The 22,274-nt window shown below is 40.4% G+C and overlaps 1 protein-coding gene across 6 annotated transcripts in view; it reads left to right on the forward strand.

The window, feature by feature from the left end:
* LOC121705638 (collagen alpha-6(VI) chain-like) overlaps positions 1-22,274 on the forward strand; it is a 34,657-nt gene that overhangs the window by 7,602 nt on the left and 4,781 nt on the right. For 2 of the 6 annotated variants that reach the window (XM_042086735.1, XM_042086736.1), the window contains exons 2-20: positions 791-874; positions 1,613-1,630; positions 4,662-4,712; positions 4,897-5,015; positions 5,681-5,823; positions 6,404-6,554; positions 7,203-7,353; positions 7,878-7,940; positions 8,397-8,447; positions 8,965-9,083; positions 10,026-10,168; positions 12,099-12,249; positions 12,832-12,979; positions 13,464-13,526; positions 18,170-18,232; positions 20,219-20,337; positions 20,481-20,623; positions 20,960-21,110; positions 21,660-21,810. In XM_042086735.1, the coding sequence (XP_041942669.1) occupies positions 832-874; positions 1,613-1,630; positions 4,662-4,712; positions 4,897-5,015; positions 5,681-5,823; positions 6,404-6,554; positions 7,203-7,353; positions 7,878-7,940; positions 8,397-8,447; positions 8,965-9,083; positions 10,026-10,168; positions 12,099-12,249; positions 12,832-12,979; positions 13,464-13,526; positions 18,170-18,232; positions 20,219-20,337; positions 20,481-20,623; positions 20,960-21,110; positions 21,660-21,810 (2,041 nt within the window). In that variant the 5' untranslated portion in view covers positions 791-831. The remainder of the gene's footprint in view (positions 1-790; positions 875-1,612; positions 1,631-4,661; positions 4,713-4,896; positions 5,016-5,680; positions 5,824-6,403; positions 6,555-7,202; positions 7,354-7,877; positions 7,941-8,396; positions 8,448-8,964; positions 9,084-10,025; positions 10,169-12,098; positions 12,250-12,831; positions 12,980-13,463; positions 13,527-18,169; positions 18,233-20,218; positions 20,338-20,480; positions 20,624-20,959; positions 21,111-21,659; positions 21,811-22,274) is intronic. The other 4 variants (XM_042086740.1, XM_042086737.1, XM_042086738.1 and 1 more) reach the window with 4 other exon arrangements.

Here is a 22,274-nt window from a genome sequence, read left to right on the forward strand (position 1 = left end):
AACTACTTAGGCTTATGATGCTTTCGGGAAACGAGGCCCTGCTCCTCATTGCTTGTGTTACCTGCCCTACGTACTCCCTGCTCTACCTGTGCCTCATTGTCAGATTGATGTCTTGCTCCATGTGCTTGTCACATCCTTGCTCTCTGTCCACTGCCAGCCGTGGAACCTCTACGTTTTTGAGTTTTCCTCAATCTGTTTGTTGACTCAGAATCTGCAAATCTGTTTTTGGAATTTTCTCTGTCTGAATTTCTGTGTTTGGATTTTGGATTATGTGCCTATTTTCAGAATTTCCTGATTTTGCCCGCTGTTTAGAGCACTTTTTTAGTTGAATTGCCAGTTTGTAGAACTGCTTTTTTTGCCTTGTTTATGCCTGTGGCTCAATCATAAGATATCTGAGACTGTTCCTCATTAGCTGAGTCGTCAAATAAATCTGTGAACTGCATTTGTGCTTGGGCCCTGTCTCTAACTTGTAGGCTAATCACTCACCCCACCTCTGTTTCTTACACCTCCTACACACACACACACACAGACACTTCACTACGCTCTTTTAGTAATTCATTAATGTTTATTCTAATGTATAACCAAAATAATCCAGATTGATGGAGAGTTGCATATTGCAAGACCAAGTTGCACATTGAACTTCAGACTTTCGTGTACAAACTAAAGGAAAATAAAGGTCTAATGGTACAGCACTCTAGATATTAAACTCCAAAAGTAGTACTGTATCCTGACACAGTTAGTCAAACAAACATGAAATACATCAAATGAAAATGATCTTTTGTTTTCCCAGTTTTAGGACACAAGATCTGCTGAAAGAAAGAAAAACAGACTATGATGAATCCAATTGCATGGTGTCTCTTTGTGGTGGCCATGAGTAAGTGTTGTCTGTCTGATTAGTTTATTGAAATGTACTACAAGTTATTTCTTGTTTAATATGTTCATCCTTACTATCAATATCAACAATGCAGTAGGTTTCTCCAGCTGCCTCCACCTGCCTGCTACAACATGGATGGCTAATCATAGATGAGCGAATGGTGAAACGTCCACAACATGGATGGCTAATCATACTGTAGATGAGCAAATGCTGAAACGTCCACAGCCCATATTGTATATAGATTAATCCATACATTAGTATTGATGGGTCAAGCAGGATCCACCTACACAACACACCACATTCTTCTTTGCCGTCTCCAGAAGTTTATGTAGTAGCTATTTTCTCTCTGCCTCCACCTACAGTGGGTACCACTTGCAATTGTCTGGTTTAATGCGTGATTCTCACGGGACACACACTCATACAGTTACATGCATGGACACACACACACACACACACAGTTCAATGCATGGAAACACACACAGTTACATGCATGGACACACACACATACAGTTACATGCATGGGCACACACACACACAGTTACATGCATGCACACACACACACATACAGTTCAATGCATGGACACACACACACACAGTTACATGCATGGGCACACACACAGTTACATGCATGGGCACCTAGAAATTTCCAGAAAAGAAAAGGCTACAGTAGAAAGTTATTCTAGTAAGTGGAATGAGTGTGTGCATCTCATTTGTGCTGTCTTGGTGTTTGCTCAACAGGGTGTACCGCTGCCCAGGGTAAGTACACTTCTCTTTCCATCTTAATGTATTAAAACATAGAGATGTCAAATGATAATTTTTTTAATCAGGATTAATCACTGAATTTCTATAGTTAATCGTGATTAATCACATATTTTATCACATGATTAAAATGGTACGATTTTGCATTTCTAAATGTTCATGTTTAGAAATGCAAAAGAAAAGCAATTTTAGAAAAGCAATTAGTGTATCTTTTTATTGGGAATCAAATGAAAGCAAAGGAAGTTACTTTCTAAACTTTAAGACGTCAAATCAAATTTGAAAAGATGTACACCGGGCCTGAACCAACACAATGTATTCTTCAGAAATATAGCTGATATAAACTGAAATAAATGCTACAGAAGAAGTGCATGCACAAAATGTAGGATATACACAGTATAAAGGGCATTACAAACAAAAAAAATACTCCTTATAGCCTATATTCATTAGAACTGAAACGTACCGAACCGTTTACACGGCTGTGGCGACAGTGCGATGCTGGTGTGTGGAGTTGTATTGAGAACAATGGAATCTAATCTAATCGAATGTCGAAAGCAGAGTGCGCCACACTCATGTTGGGGCCGGTGTCTGCAGAGCTTTAAAGCACCAATCAGCCGACTGGAAGTTCAGATCTGCGTTGGTGTTTATAATCTCCATGACTAGGAGCCTTCTAGGAAGTGGGGCAGCCGTGGCCTACTGGTTAGCGCTTCGGACTTGTAGGCGTCGACCCCGACCAGTAGGCACGGCTGAAGTGCCCTTGAGCAAGGCACCTAACCCCTCACTGCTCCCCGAGCGCCGCTGTTGTTGCAGGCAGCTCACTGCGCCGGTATTAGTGTGTGCTTCACCTCACTGTGTGTTCACTGTGTGTTTCACTAATTCACGGATTGGGATAAATGGAGAGACCAAATTTCCCTCAGGGGATCAAAAGAGTATATATACTTATACTATACTTAAGTGTCTGTGGCAGTTTGAGGACAAGAAACGGTGCACCAAAGGATCAAAATAGTAGCAGCCAAAGAGGACCGTTGGTAATAGAAGAAGACAGTGTAAAATAAAAAATCTTTGGCAGCACAGCAATTTTTTTTTTTTTTTTTTTAACGAGTTATAACAAAGTCCTTTTAGGCAAGTCCCTCCACTCGGCAGCCATATTGCAATGCTAATTAGAATTGCATTAGATACCTTTAAGAACATCATGAAGTGCAGGTGTTTGTTTCAGGGCCTCCTTAACAGTAACAGTAGGTTTCCAGACAGCAAAACACCTCACGAATACCGTAAATAGCTAATTTTGCCTCGGGGTCGTGGACGGCGAAATAGCAAGACGACTGTTGTTGCTGCCAAGCGGTGGCAATCGAGCTAATTAGGCTATCAGCTAGTTCAAAGGTTTACCTACTTAATGAAGATATACAGGGGTTTTATATCCTCTAGATCTTAACCCTGAGTTGCTCTGGGGATAATGGCCATTGTAATATAATTGACATTATTATGCAAGTCGCTTTGAATAAAAGCTAAATGAATAAATCAAAATGACAAGGGAAGATGTAAGAGAGAGGCCTTAGCATCTGCTGTCAGGGGATGGGAGATGACTACAACGGGTGTAGAACAAGTCTACAACGTAGGCCACGTCCAGTAACAATCATGCAGCATGTTGGAAGTGCTGCACCAGCTTTTATTTGATTTGAGCTACACCACTTTCCATGCAGCACTTAGGTGCAGTGATGACACGACCCACCAGGATAGGGGCAGAGACAGAGGGTGTTTTGAGAAGGGAAGTTAGGCTGTCGCAGACACCGCTGGCACGCTATCCGGCAAAATATTATTTGGTCACCACTATTTACCGATTTGCGGCTCCCATTGACTTCCATTCAACACATCAAAACAATATGTCAATTATGTGCTCAAACTAATGCTGTTGACTTATGCCAGCAACCATTTCACTTTGATACACTTTCTTACAAGATAATGACAAAACCTTAAATACTTAAGGGAAAATGTTAATGAAACCTTAAGGAGAATACTTGTGTTTGTTCAACTGGGTTTAATTTAAAGGAACCCTTAAATCAGATTTTAAGTGAAAAACTTAACCTAAAGTGCTTTGTGCAACCGGCCACAGGCCCTAAAACTCTAATGGTCATCTAATGTCGATTGTCAGAGTAATTACATTCAATAACGTAGGCTACCTTAATGATACACCACCAAGGAAGTACAAGATTATTCGAAGGTTCGATTATTATTTTCTTATAAATATAATGTGCTACATTAATTTCAGGCGACCAGATGGCAGCATGGTACTGCACTTCGGGCCTTTTTTTGGATGTAATAGCAAGCAGTGAAATGGCGTCATCTGGTGGCCGTGCAGCCCAATAGCGTCATGAAATATTTAATCTAACAGAAATATTTAATCTAACTAATTATTCATGTAACCCATCTGATATATTGTGTTTTTCTTTATAAACTTTGTTCCTTTATAAATTGTGATGTAATATGAAGCTATGTTTTTGAAAATAATCACTCTGACATGTAAGGGATAATGGCCGCCAAGATCACCTGTATAATGGTATTACTTGTACCAAGTATTTTATTAGCAAAGTAGTTTATTATCAAAGTGAAATGGTTGCTAGCATAAGTCAGTGGTAGTTTGAGCACATGATTGAAGTATTGTTTTGATGTGTTGAATGGAAGTCAATGGGAGTCGTATATCGGTTTATAGCGGTGACCAAAGAATATTTTGCCTGATAGCATGACAGCAGTGTCACAGACTTGTCACTGAATTACATAGGCCTATGATAACAGAGGGACACTCTGAATCTTTTTGCCAAAACCAATAAGTAAGCCGCTAACTATTAAGACAGTAGACTATGTAATATGTAGGCCTAGTCACTAGTAATGCCAAGGCAAGAGTGATTTTACTTTGAAATGAACTAAATGGCACCTCCAATTCATGATCGTAATTGATATGAAAATATCTGAATAAATATTGAGGATTAGGCACTTGTACCAGACATTACATCCACAACTGCATCTTTGTCTCCAGGGACCTCTTGTTCATCCTCAGCCACTGAACTCATAAACCGTACAAGTCAAGGTAAGAGAGCACACGTACACCATGTCACTGTGAGCTAAACACAATATTAAGCAAAATTACTGCTGTGTGTAAATTATCGGCAAATATGCATATGTGCAGTGAAGGCCAGGTATTGAGTAAACATGTTTGAATACATTCCATAGTGTAATAATGTAAAATCATCCACAACATGTTTCCTCTTCAGCGGCTGCAGATATTGTCTTCTTACTGGATGGATCTGGGAGTGTGGCGGCAGACCAGTTCTTGGTCATGAAAACATTTGTGAAAAATGTGACCAGGAGTCTCCTGCAGTTTAACACCTCAGTGAGTCTGACTCCAGATTCAGTATTGTTGGTTCAATAAATTAACATTTGAGAGGGGGAAATTCTGTCTGGAGATTCCCTATCATGTATGTTCTATTATACAAGATACTGACAGCTGTTAGTTTGGCCATACCAGGCTAGTGAGCAAGTGCTTTGTTGTAAATGCACCTTTTGAATAGCATGTAGTGTGTTTCATGACATTTGAATACAAGATTAAAATTAAACTTTCATTCGCTTAACAACTTAAGATAATAATCGGATTGGAATTAGACAAACCAATTAAGATTACAAACAGATTTTAAGTTTAATGAACTTACTAAAACTTAAATGCTTTAGTTTAGGGCAACCGGTTTCCTCAAATATTTGAAGTAGATTCAACTTATCTGGGCTGGATTGCATTGTTATATATTTTGTCATGCATATAAATTATATTATGTACTATTGTAGTGTATTGTGTTTTTGCATTATTCTAATTGCTTATTATATTAATAATTGTGTATTATATGAATATATGTTAATATGTTTGTGCAGTTGTATTTATTATTAAATCATGTGTATTTAATCAGCAGTGTTTTAAGAGGTATAGCATATAACAGTCCAGATATCCATACATTTCCTGGGTACGTTACGCCATCTGCTGAGCATTGTATGTTTTTGTCTCTGCAGTTTGCCTTTGCACAGTACTCCAGTGGAACCAGCATCCACGTGACCTTTCACCAGTTCCAGAGAACAGGATGGGAAAATCAGGTGGACAGTATCAGCCAGATAAGAGGAGGCACAAATACTGCAGCTGCTATCCAGACAGTTGTGTAAGTCTTACATGAAGATGTGTGTAGTCTGGCCTGAGACCTTTATATGTTTCAACTGCCCTGTTAAAGAAACCATCAGCGCTTCTAAGCCATTCCTTCCCCGTAACACATATTATTATCACATTCAACGAATTAGCTGCATGGCTTCATTAGCTGCTAGCAGGCTAAGTCGCGTTAGGTAGCACCGATTGTTTTGACTTTGTTCCCTACCAGAGTCCGGCTTTATGTACAAATATGCTTGGATTTGTAATCATTTGTCTTATATCTGGAGAGCCATTTTTGCAGTGTGTTCTGTGGTGTTTTGTTGGTGTTTGTTTACAAAATCAATAGATGGTATGTCATTCAAAATCGTAGACAAAGCCTTTAAACTCCTCCACTAGGCTTTTGCTTCAGACTTTAACCAATTTCTTTTCGATGTGCAGAAAAACTGTAAAGTTTACATACATGTAGATTTCCTATTAAGTCATTAATCTTATATGAGCTGAATGATGTATCTTTGTCTGTTGTTTACAAATAATTTATAATAGTACAGTCGTTGAACTCTTTGAGGTATATCATGAATCTATACTCATTTACACAGGAACAGCCTGTTTGATTCTTCTGCTGGAGCGAGACCTGATGCCCATAGAATCCTCATTGTCCTCACAGATGGCCAATCCTCGGATGCTTCAAACTACCCCAGTGTCACAGCACTGGCTGATGGAAAAAATATTACTAGATACGCTATTGGGGTATGAGGTGCTAACTAATATGTTTACCTTCACTGTTTTCATTTTTATCCAATGCAGGTACACTATGCAAGATTTTCACCTTAATATAACGTTTACAAAGCCAATTTGATGTTAAACAACCTTGTAATAGGGAATGGTTCAGCATAGCCATACAGCGTTGCCGTAGCGAGTCGCTAATGAGAGAACCAGCCATGCAACTTCAAGAATAGTCGACCTGAAGACATCTCGTGAGAGTCATGGAAAAATGACCTTGTCAGTATAGATAGCACTTTGGAGATTGCCTGTTGGTAATCCTTCACTTCCACAACAAAAGTATTTTCATTGTATACAGGGGGATCAAGCCACAAGAAGTAGACTATTTACAACGGTGGAGTAAAATATATATTGTGACTCTAGGGGGAGCTCTTCAGTTACCAAGATACCTGGAACATCATAGTGTACCTTTAAAGCACAGCACAGACAGTATTTGGGCTCTCTGTTGATCCTGTGATCTTGGTGTTGGTACTACCTTGTACAAGTCGACTTCAAGGAACAAATTTGTATTGATTCTTTAAATTCAACATTGGATTTGTCTGGGTGTGTTGTGCAAAATGTTACCAGACAAATTTCCTATACTGTGACATGCTAATTCTTTTCCTTATGTGGCAGATTGGAAGTGCCTTTAGCAGTCAGTCAGCACAAGATGAGCTCAGGAGTATCGCATCTTCACCAGAATCAGACTACGTGTTTAGAGTGGACAACTTTGAGGCACTGGACAACATCAGCAGCAGACTGGAGAAGAGCATCATGGTCTTAGAAGGTCTTTAAAAACTTTGCATTCATTAGCACTTGCAAATAGACTTGAAACCAATGAATGATGCATCATATCTAGCAAGGGATTATGGAGTTCTGCTGTAACAAAAAAAAGGACCTAACTAGTTAACATCTGTTACACTGGCTGCACTAATGCAGTTACATGTAAATGTAAATCAGGTTTCCTGGCCAAGTATACTTGTGTAAACAAGGAATTTGGTCTCTGCATTTATACCATCCATGAATTAGTGAACACACAGAGCACAAAGTCAACACACAATGAGGTGAAGCACACACTATCCCGGAGCAGTGATTGCCTTGCTACTGTGGCGCTCGGGGAGCAGTGATCGGTTAGATGCCTTGCTCAAGCAGATGTTTAAAAACAGCTTGAAATGTACAGGAGCCTGTTTTCACACACAGAGTGTAGCGATTTCATATATTGTAATAGATATAAAGATATCTCAAGGAATAATAAGGTTTAGACACGTTTACCAGAAAGTGCTACTTTTACAACAATATCTTTGTCTACAGGGGTGATCGCCACAACTTGTTCACCCATAACTGTACCTGAGCCACCAGTGACTGCAAGCCAAGGTAGGAGAGTTTGTGCACATTCACCATATCAGTATGGGATCCAAACAGTGTATACCTTTTGCATTGTTTTGATACTAAACACATACAATCACTACTTCTTACAAAATGTTTGAATACCTCTCAGTCAATGTTCACCATAAGGGAAGCTCTTCAGAACCACAGAAAATGTTGACACTTTGTTCAAAACACTTTCACCTGCCAGAATATGAAAACCCTTAACATAAAAACAGGCAAGGTTGCCCATATAGTTGAAATCTGCCCTACCAAACATACATTTTTGTTTTCAGTTGAACATGTTGTACAGTTTAGTGACGTGTCTTGATTGCAGCAAACTTTAAAAAGTCAAGCACATATGATGATTATATAGCAGCCAGCAAGGGGGGAATATCTGAATAAATATTGAGGATTAGGCACTTGTACCAGACATTACATCCACAACTGCATCTTTGTCTCCAGGGACCTCTTGTTCATCCTCAGCCACTGAACTCACAAACCGTACAAGTCAAGGTAAGAGAGCACACGTACACCATGTCACTGTGAGCTAAACTCTGTACTTTTCATCAACACTTCTGTCAATTACAGAGCCCAGGAGGTGTCAAGATATTTTTGTATATCTAGCATGTGCGCTCATTTTACTAGATTGTACACTCATTTTACTAGATTGTGTGCATAATTTAGCTTATCGTGTGCTCATTTTACTGAATATAGTACACTTATTTAACTAAATTGTGCGCTCATCTTACAAAAGATTAAAATGAGAGCACAATTTAGTAAAATTAGCACACAATTTAGTAAAATGAGCACACAGATTAGTAAAATGAGCGCACATTTTCTGGATATACACTAAAACACATCAAACTATAACAACAAAAACAACAACACAATATTAAGCAAAATTACTGCTATATGTAAATTATGGGCAAATGTGTATATGTGCAGTGAAGGCCAGGTATTGAGCAAACATGTTTGAATACATTCCATATTGTAATAATATAAAATCATCCACAACATGTTTCCTCTTCAGCGGCTGCAGATATTGTCTTCTTACTGGATGGATCTGGGAGTGTGGCGGCAGACCAGTTCTTGGTCATGAAAACGTTTGTGAAAAATGTGACCAGGAGTCTCCTGGAGTTTAACACCTCAGTGAGTCTGACTCCTGATTCAGTATTATTGTTGGTTCAATAATCAGGGTAGCCTTGGCCTACTGGTTAGGGCTTTGGGCTTGGAACCGAAGGACTGTCAGTTTGATCCCCGACCAGTAAGAAAAATGTGGGCATGGGGAGTGGTTGAGCACTGCTCTGCCATGCCCACATCCACAGCTAAAGTTTCCATGAGCAAGGCACCTAACCCCTCACTGCTCCCCGAGTGCCACTGTTGCAAGGCAGCTCACTGCTCCGGGTTAGTGTGTGTTCACTGTGTGCTCTGTGTGTTCACTAATTCATGGATTGGGATACATTCAGAGACCAAATTCCTTGTATATGCAACTATACTTGACCTATAACCTGATTTACATTTACAATAGCTAAATTAACTTTACAGAGCAGGAAATTCGGTCTGGAGATTTCGCTATCACATCTGTTCTGTTATACAAGATATTGACAATAAGAATTTAAGTTTGGCCATGCCAGGCTAGTGAACAAGTGCTTTGTTGTAATTGCACTTTTTGAATTGCATGTATAGCATGTCGTGTGTTTCATGACATTTGACATTTATTAAATCATTTGTATTTAATCAGCAGTGTTTTAAGAGGTTTAGTCTCACTTGAATTTTTCCTGGAAGCCACAAGTTTGAGTTAGGGAGTTTTTGGAACTTAGAGAATTCATTGTCGAGGTTATCAATTCCATTTCCTGGTAAACTTGGGTTGTGGTACTGAGAGTTTGGGCTTTTGCCACACATCAGGTGGCTTTATCTGATGCTTTCTATTTTTGTTGGATGTTTGGTAAAGAGGGCCCTAATTTCAGAATCTGTGTGTTAGCAATAGTAATACACTATGAATAAAGTATCCTGATAAACAGTCCAGATATCCATACATTTCCTGGGTACGTTACGCCATCTGCTGAGCATTGTATGTTTTTGTCCCTGCAGTTTGCCTTTGCACAGTACTCCAGTGGAACCAGCATCCACGTGACCTTTCACCAGTTCCAGAGAACAGGATGGGAAAATCAGGTGGACAGTATCAGCCAGATAAGAGGAGGCACAAATACTGCAGCTGCTATCCAGACAGTTGTGTAAGTCTTACATGAAGATGTGTGTAGTCTGGCCTGAGACCTTTATATGTTTCAACTTCCCTGTTAAAGAAACCATCAGCGCTTCTAAGCCATTGCTTCCCTGTAACACTTATTATTATCACATTCAACGAATTAGTAGGGTGGCTAACAGCAGTTTTTCAGTGGAATCGTGCAAATAGTGATACAAGCACCCAATTTGGCACAGTTGTTCTCTAGGGCATGCTAAAACACTGTGTCAGATTGGCACAGTTGTTCTCTAGGGCATGCTGAAACACTGTGTCAGATTGGCACAGTTGTTCTCTAGGGCATGCTGAAACACTGTGTCAGATTGGCCACTGGAAAATCCAAGATTGCAGCCATATTTCAAGATGGCTGCCAAAAATTGACCTGACTAGATGGTTTTCCCGAAGAAATGCATATACTGGCTCAATTTCACCAACAGTAACATACAGGAGAGGATCCAAGGATTCAAACAGTAACTCATTTTTAAAAATTTGCATGGTCTTATCTCAGCAACACTTTCATGTATCAAAGCCAAACTTGGTATGTGGACTGGTGAATTCATTGTGAGGACACACATACAATTTGGTGCCCTTTGACCTCTAGGGGGCACTGCATTCAGCAAACATGCCTTTTGGCTGGATGTTGTGCCAATGCATGTAGCCTAACTTTGGACTCATATGTTTTTTAAGTAATTGTTTTAGCATGCCCTAGAAAACAACTGTGCCAAATGTGGTGCTTGTATCACTATTTGCATGATTTGTCTATTATCTGCCTAGCTACATATCTCCTCACAACCTACTAGCTCTCCATGAGTTGAATGAACACATTATGGTGCCATGTAAGGACCCTGTTCATGTTGCACAACACTTGTCATGAGTTTTTGAGTCTGTTGGTAGTACAAGTGGTACAAAGGCACAGTTTAAGTGATGCCCCCAGAGCATAGCTTTGTAGCTGCATGGCTTCATTAGCTGCTAGCAGGCTAAGTCTTGTTAGGTACAGTAGCACCGATTGCTTTCACTTTGTTCCCTACCAAAGTCCTGCTTTAAGTTAGCCTGGGTGTTCCCATGCTGCCTTTCGCGCGATTTGATTCACGCTGCTAAGGCAGCCTGGAGACCATGGAGCAAATTTTCGCCTGAGATAGGGAACCAATCACAGAACAGGTGGGAAAGCAAGACGATGATGAGCTATGCACAGACGGATTTGATAGACATCCGTGGCACCCAATAAACGGATCTGGGCATTTTTTTCAAATACGAGAACGTTTGGTTCCCAGACCACGTCTCATTGAGAAGTGGTGGCGCTAGCCAGGCTAGCTTTAAGTACAAATGCTTGGATTTGTAATTATTTGTCGTATATTAGGACCAGGAGCCATTTTGCAGTGTGTTCACTGGTGTTTCCTTGGAGACGGTGCAGTATGTTGGTGTTTGTTTACAGTATGTTGGTGTTTGTTTACAGTATGTCATTCAGAATCATAGACAAAACCTTTTAACTCCTCCACTAGGCAGTCGCTTTAGACTTTAACCACTTTTTTCCAATCTGCAGAAAAACTGTAAAAGTCATATGCATGTGGATTTGCAATGAAGTCATTTATCTTATATGAGCTGAACTATGTTCTAACCTTATACTTTTATCTATTGTAACTAAATCTTTTTCATTAAAACGGAAAAGGTTTACCTGCATTGTTTTTTTTCATAACTCAGGCATATATGAGCTAATAAACATGTTATTTATGAAGAGCTTATAATAGTATGATGATCATGTGAAGTATGTCATGAATCTATACTAATTTACCTGCATGTGGATTTGCAATGAAGTCATTTTATATGAGCTGAATGATGTATCTTTGTCTGTTGTTTACAAATAATTTATAATAGTACAGTCTATGATCTCTTTGAGGTATATCATGAATCTATCCTCATTTACACAGGAACAGCCTGTTTGATTCTTCTGCTGGAGCGAGACCTGATGCCCATAGAATCCTCATTGTCCTCACAGATGGCCAATCCTCGGATGCTTCAAACTACCCCAGTGTCACAGCACTGGCTGATGGAAAAAATATTACTAGATACGCTATTGGGGTATGAGGTGCTAACTAATATGTTTACCTTCACTGTTTTCATTTTTATCCAATGCACCTTAAAGGTATAGTACACTATGCAAGATTTTCACCTTAATATAACCTTTATGAAGCCAATTTGATGTTAAACAAACTTGTAATAGGGGAATCGTTCACCTACAGTAGCATAGCCATATAGCATTGCCGTAGCGAGTCGCTAATGAGAGAACCAGCCATGCAACTTCAAGAATAGTAAGTCGACCTGAAGATATCATTCATGAAAAATTACCTTGTCAGTATATATAGCTTTTTGTAGATTGCCTGTTCGCCTTGCCTCCACAACAAAACCATTTTCAATGTGTACAGGGGGAACAAGCCACGAAAAGTATTACCAAAGTAATAACAAAAATACTTATTTGTGCACCTTATTGATCCTGTGATCTTGGTGTTGGTAGCACAGTACCTTGTGAAACAAGTTGACTTAAAGGAACATATGTATTGATTTTTAAAATCCAACATTGGACTTGTCTGGGTGTGTTGTGCAAAATGTTACCAGACAAATTTCCTATACTGTGACATGCTAATTCTTTTCCTTATGTGGCAGATTGGAAGTGCCTTTAGCAGTCAGTCAGCACAAGATGAGCTCAGGAGTATCGCATCTTCACCAGAATCAGACTACGTGTTTAGAGTGGACAACTTTGAGGCACTGGACAACAGCAGCAGACTGGAGAAGAGCATCATGGTCTTAGAAGGTCTTTAAAACTTTGCATTCATTGGCACTTGCAAATAGAATAAATAGAATTTATTCAAGAATTATGGCTTTCTGGTGTAACAAAAAAAGGACCTAACTAGTTAACATCTGTTACCATGGCCGCACTAACGCAGTTACAAGACTACCTTACCTGCGTACTGGTGCATCTTGGTGATTATAGTAGTGACGTCAGACGCGTTTACCTCTTTGCTCATTGGGCACATTATCTCATGGGCCATCACATTGGCCAGTTAAACCAGAAACCAATCTGCTGGACCTAGAAGGCCAAGAGTCTCCATCTGGCACGTAGATAAGTAGCTGAAGAAGTCCATTTGAAGCCTCCAGTTCCAGCAGATGTTTAAAACCAGAGCCTGTTATCACACACAGAGTGAATTGTAATAGATATAAAGATATCTCAAGGAATATTAAGGTTTAGACACTTTTACCAGAAAGTGCTACTTTTACAACAATATCTTTGTCTACAGGGGTGATCGCTACAACTTGTTCACCCATAACTGCATCTGAGCCACCAGTGACTGCAATCCAAGGTAAGAGAGATCCGTAGACTATATGTGGTTAACTTTCAAAAGAGCCATTTTTTGATCAGAAATGTAAAAAACGTTCTGGGGGCCACAACAGTATTTAAGCCTTTGGTCTGAATTAGCTTTAAAACATCACCTAAATCAAGGCGCAGTGTTTCCCATACATTGACTAATCTGTGGCGGGGCGCCACGAAATCAAAATCGGTCGCCACAGATGAATAGTCTATGTTTAATTTAATTTAATTTAAATTAAATATAAGATCAAATCCTTGCATTGCCATTGAGCTGCGGCTGCGCTTTTTACGCACACAGCCTATCCTTACCCCGTCCCGCTATCTCTCGTAGCCCGCTGCCCCTCCTCTGCATGTGCATTTAACAAAATATTCACGATTGTTGAAGGATTGTTGTTACCACATAGAAGCATTGCATAGAAGACGTCTGGCTAAATTGCTATTAAATCCGCTTAGCATCGTGACCATGCTGCGCAAATTTGTTCAAAACTGCTGCATTGAAGTTAACTCTGCGAAGGTCTTATCACAACATAGTAGGCTACATTGAAGAGACTAAACTAAGTGAAGTTATGCAATTAAGCAGTATCTCAAAGTTAGAATACTGTTTGGATGTCGAATTTAGCATGCTTAGCCTACTTACAGCTGCTTGTCAATTTCGTTGAAGGGCTCATTTTATTGACTCTGACACTGAATGTTTGCAAAATCCCGATGTAAATGGAAAAGGGTTTTCCAAAATTCAAAAGTGCTTGTCCCAAGGAGAAGTAGGAACCTTTATTTTAACTCTGTAGAATTGCATTCACACATCAGCAGCTTTTTAACGTTAACTGTGTTAATCACATGACCCAGAGAGTGGGTCATGTGGGTACTCAGAGGCAGAGAGTGGGTCATGTGGGTTTTATTGACTTAGAGGCAGAGAGTGGGTCATGTGGGTACTCAGAGGCAGAGAGGGGGTCATGTGGGTTTTATTGCTGATGGACAGGCACCTAGGCAGGCAGAACCACTTGGTAGGCAGCGTCAACTCAGAAAATGTAAAAGCACAGCAAAGGTACAGGAAGGGCTCAGTCAATAATCAAAAAGTGGCAAAAAACAGGCAGAGTTGGGTACACAGGTAGGCAGACAAAAACACAGGCAGCAGGACAGGCAGGGCTCAGGCAGATCTCCAGAGTGGCAGGGCTCAGGCAGATATTCAAAGTGGCAGGGCTCAGGCAGATCTCCAGAGTGGCAGGGCTCAGGCAGATCTCCAGAGTGGCAGGGCTCAGGCAGATCTCCAGAGTGGCAGGGCTCAGGCAGATCTCCAGAGTGGCAGGGCTCAGGCAGATATTCAAAGTGGCAGGGCTCAGGCAGAGTTCAGTTCACGGGTAGGCCAAGAAGACTCAGGCAATTGAACAAATGGGCTAGACTCACGTGTCAGAACAGTAATGTTCGAATGACTGAATAAAAATCCTAAGGCTATTTATCCTGCAGAGAAGTTGCTTGGGACTTCTTGCTAAAATCTGCTTTCATCTCATGACAGTGCGTCTTCAGCTGTGCTTTAGATGCGCCTTTCGCTATAGACCAGGTTTTTCTTAGTGGTGTGAAGATTTTAAGACAGCGATTTTTTGGATCATGCACCAGACCACACCTTCTTCATAAGGCTTCATAAAAGTGAAGGCATGGCACAAAATTCGCCTCTGACTGAGTGTAAGATAAGAATAAGCTTTGCGGCACGATAAGAATAAGCTTTGCGCTGCATTTCTGATTGTCAAAATAGAGCCCTTTAAGTTTATTCTAAATGGCTCTCACCCCAATTCCCTTTTGCTTTGATCAAATTGTTGCTTCACATTATAATAGTAACAATCGTAATAATAATCACAACAATACAGTTATTATACAGATAGTGCTGCTGGTCATGTAAGCATGTAATGATCTTGACATTTTTGCTCAGGGTCCAAATGCAATGTTTTATGGCCTGATTTTCATGAAAGCAAGAAAAGGCAGAAATAACAATTATATTTAGGCATGGGCGTCTATAGAGTTTGCCATTCTAACCACTGTTTTGGTGGAAAGCTACAACGACACAGGACACACCGAACTGAAAAAGGTTCATAACGGTGTCGAAGCAACAGCATTGAGTCGACGCAGAAGCATAAATTAGGTTTAAAAGCGACTTCATAGGGACTTCTCACTGGGGCCACCCACAGGACAAATAAGGAAATTGCAACTGAGAACATTTATCAATGTTACACTCCCCATTATTATGACCGCCGCGCAGCGTCAGATTTTTTTTTTTCTTTTTCGCATGGCCAAATTTCCATCAAGGATTCCTGGGCCACTGAAAGACCGGGGTGCACGAAACTTGGTGGGCATATAGCCCCACAAGGATAGCATGGAACCATTGTTTTTCGTTTTGATCTGTAGCCCCCCTGCTGGACTGGAACCCCCGAAAGGAGGGTAGGGTGGACACAGTTTTCTGTGAATATCTCGAGAACCGTAGGGTTTAGGAGGACCACCTTTTTTGTGTATGTTGGTCTTAAGGGGTCATGTCAACCCATCCCATTACCACTCAATTCATGTATAGCGCCACCTAGTTAAAAATTAAAAAGCAAAAAATTAGGTATTGTAATCACAATATCTCTGGCTGACATGGTCAAAACTGCACAAAATTGGAAGTGTAGGATCATTATGACACTCTCTGAATGCATGCCAAGTTTCGTGGACTTTCGTTCATGGGGGGCCATACAATAAATTAATTTATGTGTACATTTAGTGACCGTACACCAACAGAGTTTTCTGTGAATATCTTGAGAACCGCAGGGCCTAGGATGACCAATTTTTTGCATATGTTTGCCTCCAGGGGTCATGTTAACCAATTCCATTTACACACATGTGCATAAACAGATATTCAAACACACACATACATTCACAGTAATCATATGTATGCAGTGTTGGGGAGTAACGGAATACATGTACCGGCGTTACGTATTCAGAATACAAATTATGAGTAACTGTATTCCGATACAGTTACAAGTTAAATAGTTGGTATTTAGAATACAGTTACATTGTTGAAATCAATGGATTACATGATGATACTTCTCTGTTTCATAAGTTTGTTCACTCTAAATAAATTAAGGCAACTCCATTTCCCAGAAGCTCCTGAAAGCAATCTATGATGAAATTGTTTACATGTTTAAATCCAAGCCCCGCCGTCTTGCACTAGCCTCAAAACGCAGCCAGTGCGCATTATGGACGCGTCATCGGAGACCCTGAAATGACTGTTTGCACAGCAAATTAGGAGTAAAGTAAGTGGAGGTAACTCCTGTTCCTCACTGATCGTGGTTCCTGATGTCTGTTCAAAGGATATTTTCCCAAGTATTAATAGCTCAGGCTACTTCGGCCAATCGGTTACACAGTTTGCTAAGCAAGCAAAGCCTAGTTCACGTGTTGATTTAGACCTACAATAAAACCAATCTCTAAAATAGGCACTGCATTCTAAGTTTTTTATTCTAACTTAAAATAGCTTTATGGATTATTATTTTTTCTAATTAGATCTACATTTACGTTTTAAAATGAATTATATGGTGCAGCCTCTGAAGAATTATTCTTGCGAGTAGGCCTAGCATATTTTAACGTGCGGTTTTTGATTGTCATTACGCAATCACGTTCATTTTGAGAGCACTGATATACAGTAGCCCATAGTGTTTACATTTACAGGTCATTTGCGTTCCACCTGTCATATGCGCCCCTCACTTGTACTGGGTTGATGCCACCGAAAAATCTCACAGGCACACCTTAATTATAATTTGTTTGTGTTAATTAGCCTAGTCGCTCGCTGTAGTTTTAGTGGTCACCTTGCTATTGTTTAGCAGGCTTAAGCAGAATTTGATGGCCGCATTCCTACACATAAAATGCAATTCAATGCGAAAGTAATCTAAGTATTCAGAATACGTTACTCAGATTGAGTAACGTAACAGAATATGTTACAGATAACATTTTTGGGCATGTATTCTGTAACGGAATACGTTTTGAAAGTAACCCTCCCAACACTGTACGTATGACACATACACACAGTAAATATATGTACGCATGCATGCACATGCGCACACACAGGCACACCCACAAGCACATGCACACACGCATGCAGATGCACACACGCACGCACGCATGCGCGCACACACACACACACACACATACACATAAACACGTACACGCACACATGCACACAATTCAACAATTTCTCAGAATTATGAACAGGCAAGATGGGGGTCGGGTTGTATAAAATGTATTTTACATGTGAAATCTATGAACTAATCATGTTTTGGTTGTTGTCTAGCAGATACCAGTGAGAATTGAGTGTGCATAATGCAATTCAGTGAGACAGTTAGAATCATATATGACTTTCACCAGCCAGAAGCCAGACCAGCAGATACCCTGACTTTGCTGAATTACTGAAAGTTTAAGGTTGGGTGATTTAAATTTCAAAACTGTATTCATCAGTTGGGAAAATTCAGCACCTAGTATAGTTTGCAATATGGTGTTGAGCATTGCTTTTTATTATTATTTTATGAATTGTAATAAATGTAAAGATATCTCATTTAAATATTAACGTTTAAACATTTGTGCCACACATTCCCATATCTGCAATCATATTGTTTTCTATAGGGGTGACCTCTGCAACTTGTTTGCCTGTAGCCACGTCTGAACTCACATACCATACGAACCAAGGTAGGAGTTTTTACAGATTCATCATATCAATAGACTATGTGAACTAAACTGTGTATACTTCTATATTGCTTTGGTACTAAATGCACTTCTCCCAAACTTTCTGAATACCTCTCTCAGTCAATCTTCACCACCAGCAAAACTCTGCATAACTAAAGCAAATTTCACAGTCATACAGACACTCTGTTGAATACAGACAACTTGTATGGACAAAGAGTACTTTATAGCAATCACATATGACATAAATCATGAAAATTCCCAACCAATCAGAATGTAAGGATTTCATAAGATTTGGGTCTAACAGGCCTGTTTAATCAGGCACAAGGATGCCACTTTATCTATCTTTATCTATGTTGTTGGTAGCAATGTGCGATATACATTGTCTACGATAATTATGTTAATGTTGATGATATGTGAGTTGACATTATAGAGCAGCGCTTCTTAAACTATGGCCGGCCCCTAACAAGGAAACTGCCGTATCTGCATGCAGGGCATGTCGTGAAACTAAGTCATGAAACTGTTAACCGACAGGGAAGGAAACTAAGTCATGAAACTGCTACCCGACAGAGAAGGAAAAGTTTAGGGCAAGTTCAGGGCATTTAGAAATTGTGCAAAAACAGAAGCATTACACAGTAGGGCTGTAGTGGTTCTAGGACACAAATGAACATGGCCGTTTCCTTTTGTTCGGCCGGTGTTATGATTGGTTGTGGACGCACACACTGACTACAGACATGACCAACAGACATGCAAAATGTCCAAATTGTTGCTTAAGCGGTTCTTGGGGTACAGAAATGCCTCAACGGTAGCGGCCGCTATGGGCAGAACTCTTGACTAGTATCCAATCCAGAGGGTGTAGTCGTGTAGCGGCCGCTATGGGCAGAACTCTTGACTAGCATCCAATCCAGAGGTTGTAGTCGTGTAGCGGCCGCTATGGGCAGAACTCTTGACTAGCATCCAATCCAGAGGTTGTAGTCGTGTAGCCTGGCCCCACCCGCCTAGTATCTCAAAAGCAGCCTTTACTTTTTGAGAGAGAGAGAGTTCACCGGAGCGACAAAGATGTTGAATTTTAGTCGTTTTTATTAATCAGGTGTCAACATAAGGACTAACGTTTCGACGTGTGCCACGTCTTCGTCAGAGTCAAGTGATTAGTATTTGTTTTTGTACAGCCTTTACTTTTGTTTGCCTTTTAATGTCTTAATTTTGCTTTTTCATGTCATTCACTTCTATGCCACCTAGTCTATTAAATCTGAAGTGTTGCTTTAAGTTGAGTAGAATAACTGCCCTGCATCATCTCTCTCTTTATTGACATGTTATTGTGTATTGTATTGTATTACTTCATAATTGAACTTGATTGATTCCTTTTAGCGTTGTTGGCTGTTTTACTCCCATAAAAGATGAATGGAGCCTCCGCTAATCCCCTCAGTGTCCACACCCCAATGTGTACAGCACAGACACACTCTATTAGCCAACTGAGTATTACAGAGAGATACTTGGAGAAATATTTGAAAAGGCATAACAGCAATCAAGCCGCTTAATTTGACATTTGATGTTACCTGATTCAGCAAAAACTTAGTTCACAAAGTAACTGTCCTTTTAACATTCGCAAAAGTGCAAAATACCTTTCTCTTGGTCAAAATGAATATGTTCCAAACACAGTCACACTCGTCAAATACCAAAAAAGGTTGGTTGTCGGAAGTGCTTCATCACTGATATGTTTCTCGAAAGCAGGTGCTCTTTGGTTTCAAGGGAATACTTCTTGTCTTAAAAGAGTTGGTTTGACCAAAAAATTCCAAAGGCACACTGCTTTTTATAGTTAAAAAGCCTTTAATTTAAGTGGGCTTACGCGTTGCGACAAAACATGTCTTCATCAGAGCATCAACAGTCACACTCGTATTGTACCCAGCTCATCTGCAATAACACAGTCACACTCATATTGTACCCAGCTCATCTGCACTCGTATTGCTCATCTGTAACATGTTCCCTCCTCAGCGGCTGCAGATATTGCCTTCCTGCTGGATGGATCTGGGAGTGTGGCGGCAGACGACTTCATTGTCATGAAAACGTTTGTAAAAAATGTGACCGCAAGTCTCCTGGAGTTTAACACCTCAGTGAGTCTGACTCCTTCCTGATTCGATTATGTTGTTGCTTCAATAGCTTTGAGAAAAATGATAAATAAACGGTCCAGATATCCATTTATGTATCCAGAGGACATCACACTGTATACTGAATAACTATTTTTTTGTCTCTGCAGTTTGCCTTTGCACAGTACTCCAGTGGAACCAGCATCCATGTGAACTTTCATCAGTTCCAGAGAACAGGATGGGAAAATCAGGTGGACAGTATCAGCCAGATAAGAGGAGGCACAAATACTGCAAATGCTATCCAGACAGTTGTGTAAGTCTTACACTTATATGAACCTTATACTTTTATCTATTGTAACTAAATCTTTTTCATTAAAACGGAAAAGGTTTACCTGCATTGTTTTTTTCATAACTTAGCATATATGAGCTAATAAACATGTTATTTATGAAGAGCTTATAATAGTATGTGATCATGTGAAGTATGTCATGAATCTATACTAATTTACCTGCATGTGGATTTGCAATGAAGTCATTTATCTTATATGAGCTGAATGATGTATCTTTGTCTGTTGTTTACGAAGAATTTATAATAGTACAATAGTCTATGATCTCTTTGAGGTATATCATGAATCTATCCTCATTTACACAGGAACAGCCTGTTTGATTCTTCTGCTGGAGCGAGACCTGATGCCCATAGAATCCTCATTGTCCTCACAGATGGCCAATCCTCGGATGCTTCAAACTACCCCAGTGTCACAGCACTGGCTGATGGAAAAAATATTACTAGATACGCTATTGGGGTATGAGGTGCTAACTAATATGTTTACCTTCACTGTTTTTTCCACCGCACCTCACACTACCACACCTCACACACCTCACCTCACACACAGCACCTCACACCACACCTCACACACACACACCTCACACACTGCACATCACACACACACCTCACACACCGCACATCACATACTGCACCTCACATGACACACACACCTCACACACTGCATCTCACACACCACACCTCACACACCGCACATCACATACTGCACCTCACATCACACACACACACACACACACACACACATCTCACACACTGCACCTCACACCACACCTCACACACTGCACTCACACACACACACATCACACACACTGCACCTCACATCACACCTCACACACTGCACACACACCACACCTCACACCACACACCACACCTCACCTCACACACTGCACATCACACCACACACTGCACCTCACATCTTTTATCCACAGAATAAAACTTTTCTGGATGTGATTTGTAAAATCTTAATAGCCCCTACTGTGACATGCTAATTCTTTTCCTTATGTGGCAGATTGGAAGTGCCTTTAGCAGTCAGTCAGCACAAGATGAGCTCAGGAGTATCGCATCTTCACCAGAATCAGACTACGTGTTTAGAGTGGACAACTTTGAGGCACTGGACAACATCAGCAGCAGACTGGAGAAGAGCATCATGGCCATAGAAGGTAGGAATGAAATTTGGATTCATCGTCGCTAGCTGACTTCCGCCACATTCCAACGTTGCAAATGACCTGCTCATGAGGGTGGTTGGTAGATGTAGCCCAAAGGTGACGTCAAAGAGTTACACTAAAACAGAGCGTCCTGGTTACGAATGAAAGAGTTATACTGAAACAGAGCGTCCTGGTTACGAATGAAAGAGTTACACTGAAACAGAGCGTCCTGGTTACGAATGAAAGAGTTACACTGAAACAGAGCGTCCTGGTTACGAATGAAAGAGTTACACTGAAACAGAGCGTCCTGGTTACGAAGGAAAGAGTTACACTGAAACAGAACGTCCTGGTTATGAATGAAACCTTGGTTCTGTGAGGAATCTCTCTAGCTGTATTTCAGAGGCAAGGCTGTTGCCTATGGTGAGGAAGAGCAGGGTAGATAGATAGATAGATAGCTCTATGCTACTGATTGAATAGCC

Source organism: Alosa sapidissima, chromosome 3 (genome assembly GCF_018492685.1).
Source record: "Alosa sapidissima isolate fAloSap1 chromosome 3, fAloSap1.pri, whole genome shotgun sequence".
Lineage (NCBI taxonomy): Eukaryota > Metazoa > Chordata > Actinopteri > Clupeiformes > Clupeidae > Alosa > Alosa sapidissima.